This window comes from Athene cunicularia (genome assembly GCF_003259725.1).
Source record: "Athene cunicularia isolate RWA chromosome 3 unlocalized genomic scaffold, athCun1 chr3_part1, whole genome shotgun sequence".
NCBI lineage: Eukaryota > Metazoa > Chordata > Aves > Strigiformes > Strigidae > Athene > Athene cunicularia.
In genome coordinates, this window is record NW_020799097.1 from 49161340 (window position 1) to 49182579 (window position 21240).

At 37.8% G+C, this 21240-nt stretch overlaps 1 protein-coding gene across 2 annotated transcripts in view; it reads right to left on the reverse strand.

The window, feature by feature from the left end:
* PDSS2 (decaprenyl diphosphate synthase subunit 2) overlaps window positions 1-21240 on the reverse strand; it is a 124140-nt gene that overhangs the window by 58956 nt on the left and 43944 nt on the right. Inside the window, exon 2 of one of the 2 annotated variants that reach the window (XM_026845863.1) lies at window positions 17138-17269. The exons of the other annotated variant lie outside the window; for it this stretch is intronic. Within the exon in view, the coding sequence (XP_026701664.1) occupies window positions 17138-17269 (132 nt within the window). The remainder of the gene's footprint in view (window positions 1-17137; window positions 17270-21240) is intronic. 2 annotated transcript variants of the gene reach the window in all.

Here is a 21240-nt window from a genome sequence, read left to right on the forward strand (position 1 = left end):
ACTGTGGTCAAAAAGGCTAATAGGATGCGCTGATTATTTAATGGAAGAATATTAGCAAAAATAGTGTTTCTGTTGACCCTGGATTTTCAATGCCAGTAAAAATCATTACTGGGAAACTTCCTTCAGGAAGAATTTGAGAAAGGAGAAAAAAGTTGAGAAGAGTCATACTAACAATCGGAGTAAAGAAAACAAAGTGAGAAACTGAATTATTTCATGTAAGGAGAAGGCTGATATTGAATCTGTAGATTGACTTTGTCACAGCCATTTAAAGAAAGTCTAAGTACCTACACTACAGAAAACAAATTCAGGAGAAGAAAATACTCAGATTATCAAGCAAGGATAAAATAAGATCTAGAAGCTTGAATCTCAGCAAATCCAGAGAAGAAGGTGAAGCCATCTTCCATAATCCATTACAAAGAGCAATGATGGACTCTCCAACAATGGCACAACTGAAAGTAACACCTGATGAAATCCCATTTAAGCACAAGTATTAAAGCTGATTAAAGTTGGGGAAATCCTATGGCTTGTTTAGTACTGCAAGCCAATCTATCAAAATGATGTCTCTTAGTTATTCATGTATTCATGAACCGTAAAGACCAGGGAAGGAAACTTTTCAGAAAACAAACAAAAGACAACTTAGATTTGGCAGCAGATAATGTTGGCCCCTGTATCTGAAAACTTACTATCAGCCAGAAGCCCATTTTCTTTTTAGGAAGTATAGATGCTTTCAGCATTGGGATTTCTAAATACATTTCTTTCCGCCACCTTATTTGGGAGAAATGTCAAAACCAGAGCCACTTTGGCCATTACAGTTGCCTCCCATTCCCATCACAGGGGCATCCAAAGCCACCAGCAGGCTGGGAACCCATTCTATTACCACAGATATATTAATTCTATCTTATGGCACATAGAGAATAAACAATTCAAAATTAATTTTAAACAAGTTTTGCAAGACGAAACAACCTACATTCAAGATTCATGTCTGTCTTCACACATTTAGGCATCCACATTGGTAATGCAATTTATTTGGTGCTGTACTAACCTGGGAATACATGCAAGTGTTGCCACAAAGAACAGGAGATAAGGAAAAACAGATCATCTACAAAATTATTTTATGTATATAAGGGTGTGTATTTTACTTAAGTATACATATTTTCTTTAATTACAGTTTTCCATATAACCATTAGGGGGTTCTAGCCATGCAAGTCACATTTATTAAAGGCAGCATGTCAAATAAGAGTTGACAATTACAGGCTATATCAATACACATTATGCCAGATGGTAATGAGCCATACACAAAGGGCCAGCCATCCAAAATAATCACACCATTTTCCACAGAAATGTTGAAGAGGTTATGGTTTATTACACAGTGCTCATTAGATATACAGTGGCAGCATTAGCAATTTTTCCTTCATTTGTGTCTCATTTAAGACTCTGCCCCCACAAGCCCATTCAAATTAGTACACAAGGTTAAAATCATTATGGTCAGAGGGAAAAAAAATTAAGTTGTATTTTTATTTTACAGTAATGATAAATCAAAGGTCCCTGGAATCTATTATTCTCTCAACTATTATCTAACACAGGATACTAAAAAGAATTAAATTCACTGTCATTTGCTGTGAAGAAGGATAGCCTATTTTAAATGAGCAAACTCTGTATTAATTAATAACACTAACTGAAAACAACAGTTTGATTGTGACACAAAGTGACAAGAGTCATAAAACTAAAAGTTGAAACTGAAATTTCAGCCTTGGCTTTGAACCTTCTCATCTGCTTTTCAATTTGCTGCTTTAACAACATGGAAATATTTAAGTGTCCAAAAGGCAACTCATCCTTCACAGCAGGTTGGAAAAACAATCGTCTCAAATAACTAGAGTGTCATCTCTCAGAAAACACCTGTAAGATGATTTAAAGTACATTTCTACCCAGCTGCATGTATTGACTTCCAGCTAGAAAATGACTGTCGGAGACATTTATTTTCCTGCCTTTTTGTGTTTATAGAAGGTATATGGGTGAAGAGGCAAACATGAAAATTTATCAGCACAAGCAAGGCCATGTTTATCGCTTTCAAAACATGCCGATGTCCTCCAAACTACAAGTGACAGCCAGCATTTGGAAGTCAAAAAACTGAGAGAGAGGGAGGACTTGAGCACTGGACGTGCCCCCTGACAACATGACTTCAGAGAACCATCTTTTCAGTCCAAGCTCCTCTTCTGAAGCATGCAGAGCATCACCCGGAAATCTGGGTCTCACATCAAGGCAGCCACCCGACTCACAAGGCCAGGGTATCCTTACACCTCCTCCCTCGGCTGCTCCTGCTGAGCTATTCTGCTGTTACACAAAATGCTGAATTATTCATTCAGCCAGATGGCAAGAGAGTGAAAAAAGTCAGTCAGTCTCCAGGAGATTACAGGAGAGAAAGGTAGGACACCTGGACTCCAGTTCCTGCTCCACAAAGTTACTGGGAGGAAAACAACATTACCTACTTGGGCATTCCTGACCTAGGTGTCCTATATCCCTGTGTGAAGAGGATTTTTCAGAAAATTCAGACAGAAGAGTACTGGGGATTTGTATCCTTTCAAATATTTGAGGGAGCCAAACCTGAACTTCCTGCATCCTCAATGAATGCTCAGTCAGTGGCTAAAGCACATGCAGCACTGTTACCAACACATCTCCAGTTTGGGAATTCCACCTAGATAATTTCCTAGTTAAACTAGCCAACAAATGCAATTGTTTGAAAGATAAAAAGCATGTTTTATTTAATAGAGTCTTACAAAATTAAAAATAATTCCATTAGTTCCAGGCAATACAAGTCTATGATAACTGAACAGGTACTCTAATAATTAAATAAAGTAAACAGTTTTCTATCAACAATATTTTGCATCAAGTTCATTCTACTACCCGCCATTTGCACAGTTCATTTTATTACTGACAAAACTACTTACCCCAACAAAGTGGCATTTTTGAAGGCAGACACGAGCAATTACGAAACAAATACAAAGCTTTTGCAATGTGAAACAAATGCAAGCCCCTGATTCATTATAAAATCCAAAGGGCGTCAGGCTATTTAAAGGTCTAAGCAGAATGTTTTACATAGAAGTTTTATATAGTTATTTTCACACTAAATTTTCAGACAATTCAGAGTAAGTTTAAATTCAGTAATGTTATTTCAAAAATGAAAACCAGTGGTCAATTCCAAGTAGGCTGATCACAAGCAAGCCCACCTATGCACAATTACCAGTGGTCTAGAAACAATAGAACCACTACTGTTTCCTTAAAACAGCAGTACTACATTTTTAAAAACTGAAGGTAAAATTAAGACATATGAACCTGATGGGGTAGAATAGCAAGCCAGAAGAAGAGTTTAAAATGAAGCTAGTATAAAGGTCTTCTTTTTGGCTTACTGAAGCGAGCAAGTTGCACCTATTGTAAACAGGAGTCTAAAAAATGCAAGATGGGAGATGATCAAAAGCTTTGGCAACAGCTGCTGTAGCATGGCCTTGGAAGAAATGGGATGGGTAGGATACACGATGCAAGGAAAGACAGTAAGACTCATAACTGAGTAAGGTATATTGATGAAAAAAACCCAAAAGATGAGTATGAACTAAAAGATTAATTTGGATGTGGATTGGATGATGGTGCTGTCAGCAAAGCAGAAATCAAAAGGAACATGATGATGGGGAATATAATGTATTTTATTATGGAAATGACCAAAATTCCTTCCTTTTATGATGGTAGCACGTGTCAGACAGACTGTTTATGGAATGGCTAGGCACCACAAGGATGCCCATCCATCCAGGATTACCCAGATTCACTCTATAGGCCCTCAAAAGTATGCTTCAATTATCTCTCATGCATCTATTCCATAACAAATTTTGCATCATGGTTTAAAAATCATTTTGACTACTCTATGCTTTATTTAACCAAAATATTTAAATACTTGCACTAAAACCAAGTGCAAAGATATGAAGGGAAATAAAGGTCTCGCAGGTAAATGGAAGAAACAGGCTACTAACAATTTTATTACCATACTTTCTCTTACCTTATATTAGCTCTTTCTCAGCCCTTCAAGACTTTGAAGCATGGCTATCATTTTATTTGCAATGACTATGGGAGACAGTTTGAACCAACATAACAGAAATTCCCATTCCTGTGTACTGTCAGCTATGCAGAGACCGCCAGCATGACTTATCACTCCAAATGTTTCTCTGATATATCTCTGAAGACTTTGTCTGTAATTGTATTCAATGTAGCTGAAAGTTAAGGTGCAGCAACCTTGACATTAAAGCTCTGCTACTAATGACACTTGAAATACACAGAATCTTTTTATGTGAGAGAAAAGAAGGTAACCTTTTTTTATGCAGTGAAGAACAAACACCTGATAAATGAGCACTCCTGTTAAGAGAATAGATTGTTCATATGTCTAACTGCACAAAGGCATTAAAAAATAAAATGTGAACCACCAGAATACAGTGTACCAGATAGAGTTGGGGTTTACTTTATATATACCAAGATATATTTATCATGCTTATATAAAGCATACTCTATATTCTGAAATACCAATAAATATCTAACTCAGAGAAAAAAAAAATAAATCGAAACATACACTACTCACACAACCACAGATACCCCATACTATCAAGGAAACCTGTTCTATTCTGAGCAGCTCTAACTGCATTTATGTTAGTCAGCAATTAAAAGTATGGTTACCACACCTGCTCTCCTCTCCCCTCCTGAACTTTCAATGTTCAGAACTGGATAGGGACATTAATACTGTATATTAAAATGGTTTATTATAGGAATGTTTTTGTTTTTCACAAAGCAGAAGTATGAAGCAGATGGATACTGCCTGCCATGTACAAGGAATGAGACTAATAGCTAAAGGGAGACGGCAGGCTTCTCGGAGACCTTGCCCCTTACACCAGGTGTGTTGACAGAATTGCCAGCAGGGAAAGGATAATAAACCTTTTGGAGCAAGGCAATGACTGCTGCTTCTGGGACTGTATCAGCACAGTAACAACCATTTGGTGCTGCTGCTGTCTGCAAAGTTTTATCATTATTATTAGTATATATTTTATGCAAATGGAGTATCATGTGATATCGAGAAAACATGCCTTTTGATAAAAAAAAAAATCTACCTACTGTTATACCACTGGCATAATTTCCATCTATTTTTACCTTATTTACAGCAGGTCAGTAAGGTATCTGAAAGTCTCATGCTTTCTCTTTTTTTTTTTTCATCCCAGAATGATTCAATCTATACATTTTAATAAAGGATAAAATGACATCAACCAATTCAAGCAACATTAACACCAAGGGAGTGATTGCGGAGACACAGCTATATTCTAATAAACTACCTTCAAGAACAAAATTTCTGCAGAATTCCTACCTGAGTCCACAAAATAGGATCATTTATTGATTGCAGCCACTACTGTAGTTTTGCTAAAATTCAATTTGCTGACTGGAACAGCACGTGAATTTAGCTGAACTTTTCGTACTGGTTTTGTTGCACGGGTATTAGAAGCCAGAATGAAATTTCTTCTATAAGAGACCGAAGTAAGCTTTCCACAGAACACTGTTTTAGTGAAACACAAAAATTACGAGAAAGAAATCAGAAATACTGTACACTATATGAAATTTTCTTATGTTTCTTCCTTTTCTGGAAGTATTAGATGCATAATTTATTTGACTGCATCTTCTCTTTCCACAAAGATTACACAAATTTAGCCAAGTCTTTGAAAAAATTAAAAACTACAAGTGCAAATACTTTATTGGACTTCAACAGTTGGGCAATGAAGCTCCCAAAATCTCACGCACACTGAACATGCTCCATAATCACACTGTCAGTGCTGATAATAAGTTTTCAATTGCTGCAAAACCTAGAAAAAAAAAAATCATCTTTCTGATTTCTCTTTTGACTGCCTAAGCACCTTCTCAAATACAGCACAGTTAGAATACCATGCTGTATTCATATTCTTGAAATCTTTATCCCTAATTCTCTAACTCTTTATTCCTCTTCTCAAATCACTGATCACTGTCATCGTATGTATTTCTAGTAACTTAAACTCAGAATGCAACCGTTACCTCCAAATCTGGACTTGCTAGTCTTATAATTCATCCATATCTAAAACCTTTTATTAATTTAAGTAATAATTTAACTTCCCTCTTAATTTAATAGCCAAAGTGCAGCATAACAAGGACGATTATTCTTCATTGCAATCTACTGAAATACCATCTCATGCCCATTGAAAATGTTTCTGCAGAGATGATTAATTTTTATTAATGAGTCATTTTCATCAGGTTAATTCCTGCTGTTGTTACTTAGTAACTTCTCTTCCACTACTGCATCAAATAAAAAACCCACTTTGCTTGTGAAGATGACGTACCATACGAAGATGTCAGCGTGCACTTTCTACTTAAAGGACTCAGTCCAAAAATTCGTTTGTCCTAATCCAGCTGTCACCCCTTGAAAAAAATCGGTTTCTGAAACAACTGATTTTTGATTTGACATTCTTTTCCAGAACTCAGCTTAGAACCCTTTCTCTCCACATTCAAAAAAGAACACAAACTAACACAACAACAAAAAAGACCCATATGAAAGGTTCTTAGGCAATCTTCTCTGGCCTCTCTTCCTGTTTTTCATGCCAAAGAAGGTTTATTACCTTGAACAATCCTGTCTATAGCACTACAATAAGTGGTAACTTCTCTCTCTTTCCTTGTATTTTCCTTATCTACCTGCTATCTGCATGTACTCACACATCCACCTTTGTATTGGAATATATTACAAATAACCAAGTTTCTCTGTCTAGCAACACAATGCCCTGTCTACACCACCAGCAATAATATGCTGGACTTCTCTTAATTATTGTTTGCCTCAGAAGCATCTCAGAGCTGTCAAATTCCACACAAAAATCTACTGAAAGTTAAAGGCCAGATAACAGTGAAGTGCTAAGAAATAGTAATTCACTTAACATATAATGTGATCAGGGTCCAGAACACGATGTTATTTCAAGTGGAAGAGAATGGATGCTGTATAGTCATTATACAGTCTCATGAACTCTAAGCAAAAAAGGATACCTTCTGAGCTAGGAGGGCATCATTCATTAGCAGTCAGGCCCACTCTTATTCATAGTCAACCCAAAAAAAATCTGTTACCACCAGAGAAACATATTCCTCACACATATCCAAATATGCCAAAGATCAGTACACATTTTTATATACATATGACTATGGAGCATAACAAAGACCTTCTTGACTTCACCCCAGCAGATGATAAATTTTGTAGTCTCTTCAGTTACATTATATCAGAGTACTGACTGACTGATATTTAGAAAATTAATTCATTGGTACAATATGCCTTGTAATACTTAACTTCATATTGCTACAATTTTCCAAGTATTGCAGAAATTTGTATTGAAACTGCATAGTTGCTTTGTAAAATTTGTCAAGGGAGAAGTTAATAGGTTGTGCCTGGGAAGAGGACAGCTGGTACTTCAGTAAATGGGAAAGCACGGGAGATATTTTGGGACTGTAGGACAAATAAATTACACAGATACAGTTACTTAAGAACTTGCTGTGAAGCAACTGGTCATACTGATATCATAATTCTGAGGGATATGCAGTCTCCAGAGTTGCGTGCTTTCAGCACAGCACTGGATTGCGCTTTGGTGATGGCTGGAAATTTCTCTTCACAAATAATGGATTTTTTTTAAAGAAAATTTGAAAGTTCTCAAGTGAAAATTTGTTGCAGGGGAAAGATTTTACAGCAAACCACCAAAGCAGCTCTGGCCAAGCGCTCTGGTGCATGGAGATGCTGTGTTAGTTCCTGTTACCCACAGGTCACCTGGCCTTTCTTTGAAAAGTACCCACTAGGGTGAAGGCAGGACTTTGTTGCTCCCACAGCTGCTCCTGGCCCACTGCAGAATTTCATCAATACTACTCTGGTTTGGTACGCTATGCTGCACATCATGGCAGTCCAGTAGTCACTTCACTAGCAATAGGAGGAGGAAGCTCCAGAGAGGGTGGGCTGGACAGACAGGCAGACAGACAGCATTATGGTTTCTCCAAGGTAAGCCATCGCTACTGTGCTGTCTATGATACTGAAAATTACTTCATTTTTAAAAAACAAACCAAAATTCCTTTGTAATGTACATACTGAGTTTACCTTGCTCAGCTATCTAGTGCTAAACAGACTTATTTTAACAAGATTTCAGTCCAGATCCCTGCACATGAGCTTTAATGCAGTGCCCTTTGATTTATTCTACAGCATAAGGAGAGGACTTTTTCTTATTCAACACAATTGCTGTACTTGCACATGCTGTGCATGCTGAAAACAATAAAAAGTTAATGACAAAAAAATACTGGTTGTAATGAATTAGTAATATTGTTAGATTTGTATTTGGAGTTGATTTTTATTGTTGTGGGTGGAAGATGATCAATAGAAATATGTAATCAATTTGTATGTGCTTTTCATCTCCTGAGACTGGTCTTGTAAATGAGAAGAATCTCCTCACAGGATTTATCCTGGAGAGCAAAATCTAAATAGAATAATTTAGAATAATCGCTTAGATTTCCTCTCACTAAAAGCTAAGGGTAAGCAAGGATTGGGAAACAAAATTATACATTTCTTAAAGATTATAAAAGACGCCACTGTTCATATTTTGAGATACTCTTCTCACCTTTCAAACAAATAATTTTGTCAAGAGCATCATACTTCTTAATGTGCTTAGATATTGAGTATTTTAAAACCATGCATTTTCTTTATCAGTTAATTAGCTGAGCTTTCAAAGTACACGCTAGTTGGGATACTGCGCCTTCGCTGAAAGCCAGCCTTCCCAGAAGACAGGAATAAGAACAGTAAGCCCCAAAGGAAATCATTTTTATGATAGAGTCCTAATGTGCCCCAGTAAAGGTGAGGATTGATTGTTATGGCCTATTGTTACTATAATTAGAAGTCAAACACCAATTAGCAGTTCCATTAATAAGATTAATCTCTGTAATATCTGCAGCTGAGACCCAGGGCTTATGTGCAATAAGCCAGTGTGAATTTAAAGTGCAACAGAGATTCTGCACTAAAACTCCCAGTTTAAATACTTACACCAGACAAAAGAAAAAAAGCTTTGCCACCTTTGAGTTTTGAGTTCCTACATACACTACCAGTCCCACTACATCTTTCTAATTTCTTGATTTTTTTGTTTAAACGTGTTCTATCACGATTTACGTCACTGATGGGGATAGGTGCAATGCAGCATGAAGTCTCCCCAACTGTGGTTCACAGCCACTCCCTCTGCATTGCACCAGGTCAGGGTAAATCTAATCTAGTTTTCCATTACAAGTAAACTCAGACAGGTAATAATAGAAAAAAAAACCAACAACAAAAACCCTTACAAATATGGAAGTACTCTTCACATGACAGGAGCCCATGATAAAGTTAGGTATTATTTATTTACTTCAAAACATGAAGGTAGGAAACAGTCAAATCCAATTTTCCCAGTTAATACACTATACAGTTCAGAGTACAGAAAGTGAAAGAAGGGCAAGGTCTGAAAATAAGGTGAAAAGCCACATACTCATGTTCTTTGTATTTTTGTAGGTACCAAAATCATTATCTGTATGATCATTCTTTGATTTTATTTCATCTGAGTTTTGTCTTTTACAATAACACTCAAACAGAATTTGTCCACAGATAAACCTACAACATGCAAGGTAGAAAGAAGACTTTTATAAAATTTGGTAGCAAACAGGTCAAGATAACCTCTAAGTGTCACTTACACTGTAACAATACAATTAATCTCACCTTCACTAAAATTTAGCCATGTTTGCCATGGCTCACTTGCCAAGAAGCTTTATAGTGGATTTGCATTTTCCTTTCTTACTTTTAAAGGGATACTATCTGATTTCTTTGAGTAGAACTATTAATTAATTGAATATAGGTTTATGTGGAGACACATTTCAGTTGGAGAGCATGTAAACAATTACTAAATATTACAAACATCTTTAAGCTTCTCTATGGTAGAAAAAACTTGCTTGCAAAACTTTACTGCTGAGCTGAGCAAGTGAAGATACAGCTTACACAGTAAAAGATCTTTTGCCAGAGTAACATTTACCTGTTTCTAAACCAGAAGGTAGCCCTTTGCTATTGTAGTCAGCTACTCCAAGTGGAGATGTGACAATCTTCTGAGTGAAGAACAGCATTATCATCTTCTCAGCTGTTTGGTCACACTCACAAGGACAGGACAGAGGTTATTTGCCAATAACTGGAACTCCTGGGGAATGCAAAGCCCAAGGTGCACATACTCCTTGTGACAAGGAGTATTTGTTCTGTTTATCACTCAAAGTGGAACATCTTATACATTTTCTCAATCTCCAGAGAAGTTGTGCTCACACCTCATATGCTATAATGCTAAATACATAAAGGAGAGTATCAGAGCCCTCTTGACCATAAAACCCCAGTTCAACAGCAGTCCAGGACACATGCAGAAATCAAGTCAACAAACCGATGTCCATTTGTGTAAATTTGTGCAGACTGCAAGTCTCAAAAGCATACTATAGCAAGTATGTAACCTTTGCACTTTTGACTATGCTAGTCTGTATTTACCTTTACAGACTGAAGTTGTCCAAGGATTGTCATTCACATAGCTTAATTTCTCTGGAGGCAGCATGATTGGCTTTCATACATACAGCAATTAAAGACTACTCTAACAAGCACAGCAGCACCTCTGTTACACCTGCCATGGCATGGGTTTTGGAGAAAGAACAGATAGAACTGCAGATGGTGAGCTGTCACCTATGAGAAATGAAAGAGATTCCTAGTGTCCTCACTAATACAAAGCAACTTCGGGTGGCATATCCATAAGACAAACAAGATCATCATGCTTCTGTTCTCATAATAAGCCTTGACACAGCCCATGTTACTAATTCTGAAAGTCTCAGGATGGAAAGTTCTTTGGATATTTCAGCTCTCAAATGACTTTAAGAACACCTAACAGGCTAGATTATGCCAACATCACTGTGGCCTCTCATGAACTACATATTTATGAATGCATACCAACTACAGCATTAAACACAGAGCATGAGGCTAAAGGCAGAAAGTTTACTCATCTGTTTAAAACACATTTTGATTATCACTTTCTGAAAAAGACTGTTCTTGAAAGACCTAACCTTCATGTAGAAAGTTAGATCAGTCTGACCTCATTGCTGACTGCTTTGAGCAGAAGGTTGGTCTACAGACCTCCCAAAATCCCTTTAAACTTGAATTATCCCATGAAACTCGATGTACTATCAGCAGCATCTGGTTTACCCTGAAAGTAACGGAAGATTGAACTTTCTCTGAAGATGACATAAAGCTCTGTAATCCAGGAGAAGGAAATTAAGTTAAGGCAAAGCTTTGTTTTCATATCTAGGAATGAAAAGCTGGGAGTAAACTAGATGGAACTGCAAATGGACAGAGCCTCATGAACAAAGGACCCATCACCATAACAAGGAGTCAGCATCTGCTGCTAACTTGCACTTAAATTGGGCTTTTGTTGGTAGCAGCATCAATGCTGGTTCCAAAATCATTACTAAAACACTAAGTAAAATGAGTATATGTTCATGATTACTGTCACTACAGTAATACCACCAATATTCCAAGCAGCAGGAAGAATTCTGATTCAGAGACAAGTTTATCCAGTGAGTAGCTACTTCTTGTAGGAAAGCATGTTTGTCTTGCAAGCAAGAGATGAGTTCCTGGAGCTTTAAAGGTCAGTTCCATTGTTGTCAGAGAGAAGAGGCAGAGACAGTCTAGTATTGATAGTACCAATCTAGCAATGTTTGCTCTATTTACCAGATTTTAGTACATATCTGAAACAGTACTTTCAATATTCCATTCTACACACACATATCCACACACTTGTTGAATTTGGTAGAATAAGTAGGTCTTTGCTTGTCAATGACCACAGGATCCACCAGTGTGAATGCACTGGCAGATCTGATCGAAAAAAGATTTATTTTTATTTTTTTTTAAATCTCTGACAAGCATCCAAGGAAATCTGCAAAGCTTATTCAGTGGCTAGAGGGTATTTTTGAAATTGGCACTAATGGCAAGAACAACAAAAAAGCAAAACATGAGAGAAAAGAAAATAACTTGCTGTATTAGAGTCAAGGATATTGAGGCCTGAAGAGATAGTGAAAGTTTGTTCTTTGGTGTCACTTGCATTTTAAACTGCAATATAGAGGCTATATCAAGGAATTAATTACTCAATATAAAGCCAAGGAGATTCCTTGGTCTCCAGCCAGTAAAGTCTGGCAGTACCAGACATGAACAGAAAAAGATATCCCTTTGGCTATTTAGTGAGAGGACCCAAACCAGTCTTGGTATCTTCAACTGTAAGAATATAGCTCCAACTCTGAAGCACAAAGCTGTGAGTGTTCAGAAGCCACATGATCCTGGAGCTTCAACTAAAAACCCCACTTCCAGCAGCAAAGTAAAAGAACAGCAAGCTGCATACTTGGCTATCCAAATGAGATTTGCTCTAAAAGAAGGCAAGAGAGGAGTGTCAGACTCTAGTATAATTACCAGTTATGAAATGCATCTCAAAGCTCTTATGAAGCTTTTATGAAGCTCTGGGGTCCTCTGTCACATCTAAAGTGTTCTCTGTTACTATTAACATGATAAATTAGCATTAGTTAGATTCTGCCTAAACCCAAATACGAGTTTTGCTTTCTCTTCGACACAAGAGTAGGAAGGAGTTTCAAGGGAATATGGGATGAACGCTTTTCTTGAGTACAGGCAATGACATCAACCCTTACATGATACTGCCTTCATACTCTGTAGTGAGCACTACACTTCATTACATTTGCAATGCTTCTATAGCCAAGGAAATATTACGCTAAAGGCTAAGAGACCAGCTGAAAGTTTCAACTTTAGGAAATCTGTCCAGCAGATGAAATAGAGCTGTTTATCATGCTGCTACTTCTCTTCATCCTCTTCTGGGATCACTGGTGCTGAGCTGGAAATAAAGCCAGGTTCTTTTCCCCGCCAATAGGAATAAAGTCAGGTTGCTGGCAACATGATAGAAAGGTGGCTGTACAGAGTAAAGCATGCCAAGCAGCTTTTAGAACACTCTCCCCCCCCCTTATCTTCAGCATGGCTCATAACGCAAACAGCAGTTACTATGATACTCGTGCATACAATGACCCCCACGCCTCCAGCTTAATGCGGGCAGATCACGTCTCCTGCAAATTATGAAGTGCAAAAGCTGGAGGCAATGCCAGCCAGAGGCAGCACAATATAACTACACTAGCCCTGTTCCTGTAACTACCTAAATTGTAATCCTCATTATTCTGGAAAAGATTGCTCTCTGGTATCAGGCATCAGTTTTGTTCCATTGTGTACCAGTAAAAAACAGATGCCAGCTAAGCAGCTAGCTAATCTATTTTTATACATTTAGGTCAATTGTCCCATGAATTGACATATCTAGAGAACAGGAGAATAGGATAAAAAAAAAATATTTTTGCTATTCCAAATTCAGCTCTTAGTGTCTTTTTGTTTTAATTACAGCTATTGTCTTGCTTGCTTATATTGTGATTATGCAACAGGGAGAAGTTACACAGAACATGCCAGGTTCCAGGATGAAAAAGTCCACCATGTATTTTTGTGGTTTTCCGCATTAAATAATTATCACATTGTTACATCTTCCTTGTCACAAATTGTACATTTAGTGTAGTACCAGATATAGCTGACTAATGTAACCTGGCTATCCACTGTGGGACTGAACATTTAAAGAGAGCACAAGAGCTGGTTCCAACACAAACAGTGGAAAAAGAAAGACTGGGTTGGTGCAATCACTGACAAGTACTGGAACAACTTAGCTCATGCTCAGATTTCAGAAATGCAATTAATTAATCACTACTAAGTACCCTAGAATCAAGTGAGCCATATCTCAGCTAATAGTCCACAATATAACGTTCACAGCACCTAAATATCAGGCAATGAAGATGCTCATTACAGTGCCAGAAATAATATTTCCAGCAAAATATTACATATAAAGATGAAGTAATTATATGGCATGGCAACAAAAAGAGCTGTATAGTTTACAGCTGAGCTGAAAATCTGTAAGAATCTATTTCCAAAAAATACTTGCCAAAAATGGAGACATATATGAACAATAAAGGATTAAGTGTATTTCTTCACTTCATATCACTGAGGGATATATTTGTCTCTGATATGTATGTCTAATATACACACCACATAATTACATTGTAACCAAGATAACAGACAAAAATGTACTAATGGAAAACGATGTCTTCTTGTTCTCATTCAGGAGAAAGCAGTTTGTAAAACACTATTTATAATACATGAAACAATCATAAAAGCCATTTAAGATCACAACTTTACAAGCTGCCTGTTCTCTTACCCTTATACAATGGAGAAATCAAAGTCAAACTCACATTTAAGAGTTTATTTGGAAAAGTACCTTAAATAAAGAAATGAGTTCAAAGCCAAAAGCAAAGCCCATGGTGATTTCAGTGGTGGGCAAGAACTGGCCACTATGGCACAAAATGAAACAACGCATTGGCATTCCCCTAGTGTGCATCAGTTCGCTCGTATTTATGCCACTCTACAGGCTTAAAGTGTCATTGAAAATCCATTTAAATTAACAACTCCATAGTTATCACTTTTGTAGACAGTAATGAACCTTAAGTGAACCTGTGTGGGCGTATTCAAAGCTGCTTAATTTTTGGAGTACCTCTGTAACTCTGAACTAGATATTATAATGGCTATTGACTTGCTCAAACTTAGATTATTAGGCTAGATTTTCAGCTGGTTGAACTGGCATAGTTCCAATGATGTCCATTTATACCAAATGGCTCATTATTAATTCAAGGTCTTATTTGCTCCTTAATGAATACTTCCACTAGTCACCTTCCCAATGGCAGCTTTAAACACTCAAACATTACCTCCATAGTCAGAATCATCATACTCAAGAACTTAGTTATCAAAAAATAATGCTTTTTCTCTCCTTTTCTAAGGCATACTTAAGGTAAACTTTTTTAATCATTTACAAAACAAACTAAAATACCTCCTGTGCCATAATTAACTAAAGAGAATTATGCTTTCATATAGCATCATTTGCATATAAATATAAAAATTGTAACAACCCTAAGGGGGCATTAAGGACGAAACGAGAATGGAATTAAACACCTAAAGGGACAACACAGCTCTCCATAACAAGCCTCTTTTATAGTTTTGTCTTTTTGCTTACCTATTGTTATTTCAGTCTGCACCCATTCATAGATATTTACCTTCTCTGTTATTTTAAGATACTACATATATTTTCACATCTTTATTTGTTTGGTCTTTTCAATTTTACCATGCTATCTTTGCACTTTTAAAATGAATCAGGTTATAAACACATCACTAAGTTAATGTATCTTCATTTCATAAATCACAGTGGTCAGAAACACAATTAACTGAAAATATGACAGTCTGTTCCCTCAAGCAAGAAATGCTCACAATTCTTCAAAAAGATTTCAAAAGCTCACATTTTACAGTTTTTCAACCAGATCTCAGTTAATCAGTGGTACAGTTAACTGTCAAATATACACAGAATCACAGAATCATCTAGGTTGGAAAAGACCTTAAAGATCATCCAGTCCAACCATTAACCTAACACTGACAGTTCCCAACTACACCAGATCCCTCAGTGCTATGACGACCCGACTCTTAAACACCTCCAGGGATGGGGACTCCACCACCTCCCTGGGCAGCCCATTACAACGTCTAACAACCCATTCTGTGAAGAAATGCTTCCTAATATCCAGTCTAAACCTTCCCTGGCGCAACTTGAGGCCATTACCTCTTGTCCTTGGCCATTACCGCTTGTTACTTGGTTAAAGAGACTCATCCCCAGCTCTCTGCAACCTCCTTTCAGGTAGCTGTAGAGGGCGATGAGGTCTCCCCTCAGCCTCCTCTTCTCCAGACTAAACACCCCCAGTTCCCTCAGCCGCTCCCCGTACGACCTGTGCTCCAGACCCTGCACCAGCTCCGTTGCCCTTCTCTGGACACGCGCGAGTCATTCAATGTCCTTTTTGTAGTGAGGGGCCCAAAACTGAACACAGGAATCGAGGTGTCTCTCACCCCTGTAATTGGCACTGGTGAGGATCACTCCCCTGTCCCTGCTGGCCATGCTATTTCTTATGCAAGCCAGGATGGCACTGGCCTTCCTGGTCACCTGGGCTGCTGGCTGCCAATCAACCCCCCCAGGTCCCTCTCTGACTGGCAGCTCTCCAGCCACTGCTCCCCAAGCCTGTAGCACTGCTGGGGGTTGTTGTGGCCCAAGGGCAGCCCCCGGCATTTGGCCTTATTGAAACTCCTCCAGTTGGCCTCAGCCCATGGCTCCAGCCTGTCCAGGTCTCTCTGCAGAGCCTCCCTGCCCTCGAGCAGATCAACACTCCCACCCAACTGGGTGTCATCTACAAACTTACTGAGGGTGCACTCAATCCCCTCATCTAGATCATCAATAAAGATGTTAAACAGGAGTGGCTCCAGAACTGAGGCCTGGGGGACACCACTTGTGACCAGCCGCCAACTGGATTTAAATCTGTTCACCACAACTCTTCGTGCCCAGCCATCCACCCAGGTTTTTTTCACTGAAGGTAAAAACTTTACTCTGTGCTGCTGTTTCATGGGAAAATATCCTTTAGAGGGGCCATAGCAAAACATATGTGCTCAGTGAAACCAATGGGTATTCCACAAGACTGGCAATCTGACTCTGAAATTTCCAGTAAGCAGGTGTACCTGAGTAACATCTGAGTGCCTCAAAATGAAAATACTCTATTAAAAAATATTTTCTATCATCTTTACTTTTTTGATAACATGTACCTCTTAACACAAACTTTCAAATAACTATTTTGATCCAAATGGTTTTAATTTGGTTGTGTCCAAAGCCACAATTAAGATACAGGCATGGATATTATAAGAGCAATACAAACACATGGAAAACTTACAATAATCCCGAGGAACAAAGTTTTGTGATTAGTTAAGTACTGATTTTCTTTAACAGCTGAGCAGGCCATTTAAGATGCTCTAATACCACCACGAAGTTGCCCATCAAATATACCTTGGTGTACCTTGCTAAAGAAAGTTACTACATACCTGGAATAAATTCCACTGACCATGTTGTGCTGGAAAGACAGTTCTTCGGTGCTGGGTCCAGCAGCTTTGGAAATAAGCAATACAACCAAACCTCGCATCTGTAAATTATTTCGGCTATCGTACACAAAACCCCTGCAAAAAGGAAGAAAAAAAAGCATGTTTTCACAATCCATTTTCACTGGTCATACCAAAGTGGAAAGACAGACTCAGATTTCAGGCTGCCATCATTTCATCAAGTCTTCAATATTCACAGTTGCATGGAGATAAGCTGCAATTACTAATTATGATCTTTTGTCATCCTTTACCTGACACATAATAAAATACTATAATTGCAGAGAAAACCAAGTATTCAGAATTAAATCTTGTTTATTTCCAAGGAGCAGCACATGTTCTGCATTTCATGTCATGCCATGCAAGGAGTACTTCAGAATAATTCAATGTGTTCTACTGTAACAGGAACATAAGAGCTTTCAGTTTGTTATTTGAAGTACAAAAAAGCCAAAAGAAGCCTTGAACTTTGAGAGAAGAAAGGGAAAGGAGGGAAGGTACAATCAAAATCTATAATCTGCTCAAAGAAGGCTGTTTAGATCAGAGTGGTTATGACCAGACTGAACATGTCTATTAGGAATAGACATGTCTATACAACATGTCTGTTAAGAATAGACTTTGCAGAAACTGATGAAAGGCATAAAAGTTAGAGATAAATGAAGTAGAGATGCACTGTTTATAAAAAAAAAAAAAACACAAAAACAAAACCCTCACTCTTTCAAATGCTGCACCTGTAAATCTGGGGTCAGAAGGAAAGTAATTCTAAATGACCACTTAGATACACCATCTCAGAAATTAACTTGCTTTAAATCAAGCTTAGCTTTTCTTTTTGACTGCAATGTCTCCAATTGTATTCTTCCTGTTCTTGTCAAGCTGCTTTCTACTCCTTAAGTTCATCAGTAAAGCTAAACAGCTAGAAGGATAATACATTCTAGATGCTACTAAATTCATAAACTAACTTCCAATAAGAGCCCATATCTCCAATACCATTTAAATATTTGTTAAGTAAATCATAAAGAACTACATCACAGATTACTAAGCACTTCAACTCAATTTATTCCAGAGTATAATTTTAGCCCTAATCACTGAAGGAAATCAAAACAGAACAGTCTTTAAAACATCTGGATGAACATCTAAGATGTTGATCTTGGAAGGATGTTTGAATAAGGAAAACAGTGGATGCAACCTAAAGTTTCATTTGGATTTTTTTCATTACACTTAAACTACTTCACAATGCAAGGATATTTTCAGTATACTATTTCATTTACACAGACATGTAAAATTAAAAAAAAAAATAAATAGCACCCTTCTGTATTAAAGTTCCTGTGCTACTGCAAATATTAACTTCTTGAGTCTTTACAGCCTGTTCTACAGTGATGGGGAAATGGCCCTAACTACATGCTCTAGGAGGAGAATCAGCAGGTCCACCCAGGTAGCTGATGCTATACAGCTACTGGGCTTGTTTTTCACACCTGCATTGATTCCAGGCTAATACTACTTCCCCCCGTCTGGAGAAGCCCCGAGCTCACACTCAGTGCAGCTATATCCTCTAAATGCCACTATCAATTAATATAAGAGGAGGCCAGTATAGCTTTCTACCACAACCCACAAGATTTTTAGCTCTGGTGGGGTTTAATGAACCAAATGAGTTCATGGGTTTTTTTCTGTGCCTTTCTAATTTGCCCATGTCCCACTTGCTTCACCTGCAGCCTTGTTGGCTGGCCCATCCAGCCAGTTAAGGACAGGGTGTACCCCCCACACTCGCAGCAGCACAGACAACTGTGGTGTTAGAGAAGGTATCAACTTCTGACAGATTTCCAAAAAAGAGTTAAACTGTGCGTGGCTTCCAACAGTTACAGAGTTTAGTTCAACGAAGCTGATGTTTTAGGAACCAAATTGATACCAAACATTTGCAATCAATGCTGAAAAATCAGCCAACACCAAGTACTGGCCACCAATCTTAATCTGCAGTAATGCAATTAAATGTTAGTCAGTCTTAACAGAACAGTAAAATGCAAACAGCAATTAACACATTACCTTGCTGGCCATCTCAAAATAAATCAATTTAAATGTTTCTAAAAATTAGGAGAACATGGGTAATCAATGTTTTAGCGGAAGACATTCAGCACAGATTTTACTATTTACCACATGAGATTCAAACATAACTTCCTGAGGAGAAAACTGTAACAGACAACCCAACTCCTACTTCTTCCATTCTCAAAGATCCTTTAAAATAAACCAACCAAACAAACCCTGAATAAAACAGCATAAGAACTACTGAAAGGAAAATACTATATAACATCCTGGAGATGACAACCATTTCTTTTGTAGCCCAGTCCTGCCGTACTCCCCAACCACTCAAACCCAGGAAACTTTGCACAGCTCAGAACTCTCCCCAGGAGCACATGCTGTGCTCCTGCAATGGGCACTTTTATTTTGATTACTGGGTACAGTAAGCGAGGGATTTTAAGGAGGAAGGAACAGCTGCTTGCCTTCAGCATTATGTGAATTAATAATTTGCATAGCTTTTTTCTCACAAAAGGATAAAAATAAATAATTATTTTCTTATCATGTTCTAATATACAGTTAACAGAATGCAGCCAAGACAGTTAAACACTTAAAACTCTATAGATTTTCAACATCAGAGCCATAACGAACTTTGAAATACCCAGGAAAAAAACAGAAAATACATATAATGAATAATATATAGTGTGTATACATCCTGTATACAGAATTCATAATTGTCTGTGGTGGTGTAAGTACTTCTCTGGCCTGAACTTCAGTTGACCACATTACTCACAACCACACAAGTAACACAGATGATGCAGCTGAATACAAATGTATTTCCTCAACACTACTTAAAACTCAATCATCATTTTTGAACAGTGGTTTTACGAAAAAATTGGGGGTTTTCCACATATATATGCTGGTAAAATCAGGGTGCCTTACTAAATGTAGGATCCCCTGAGAAATTAATAACTTTTATTTTTTAAAAAAAGGTAACAAATTATGGTGATACTTTCAACAATCAGAACACTGGTTTTTCATGCCCAGTGCTCTACAGCTTGCCAAAGGGCAGGATATTACATAAGTAGAAAAGAAAGATGTTCACCACAGGATTATAAAACACTGGCCTTTACTGACTCGATAGACACCACTGGAACTGAAGCACTACAATGGTTCTACCTGATTCAGACTAGGTGAGAAGCAGAAAAATCACCTGTGCTGAAACTACTCAAACAGTTTCATGGCAATAACAAAAACAAGTGTTTAGAGCTGTTCAGGGGTGTTGCAACACTGCTAGCAAGAACACCTTGCATTCTTAGCAGAAAACTATTAATGAGAAGTGCAGCTGGAAGGGGGGTGGGGTGGGGGGGAGAACAGGACATAAAAATTGAATAGTGTAATAATAAGGAGCAACACATCTGTCATTTCTACACCTAATCATATAGCCTATAAGTTACATATGGTTTGGAGGTAATTTTAGACAGGATTTTCTATGAATTACTAAACCGGTAGTCAAAATCTAATTCCATTCAAAATACGACTGAAGTTGTGTTACTGACATGTAACATACCCACGCTAAAGCAAACCGCATTAGACTTGAAACAAATAAAGCCTACGGTGATCATCCTTTAGACACCAGAAACGACTGCAGCTACTTGACATGGCTTCAGGGGTCACATTCACATTCTGAATTAAACTCCCAAGAGAAATTCTGCACAAGTAACAGCTACACAAAAGTCTTCCAGATGGTGCAATTAGTCTTGATGGGTATGTGGCAGGAGACAGGTGCCTCTAGGGAAAAAAGTGAACTAAAAGCAACCCAAGTGAAATTGTGCACACATCAAGCTAAGAGTCTTTTGGAAAACCTCTGCTGAACACCACACATACATGCATAGGGTACCCGAAAAAGAAACATTAGCACAATTTTGCTTGCTCTATGTTACAGGCAGGGTATCTTACAAATTACATACTTCATCCTCAGGGAACCAAATACCAAAAAACACACAATTCAGTTTTGGAAAACATTAAGAATTGGGGGGGGGGGGGGG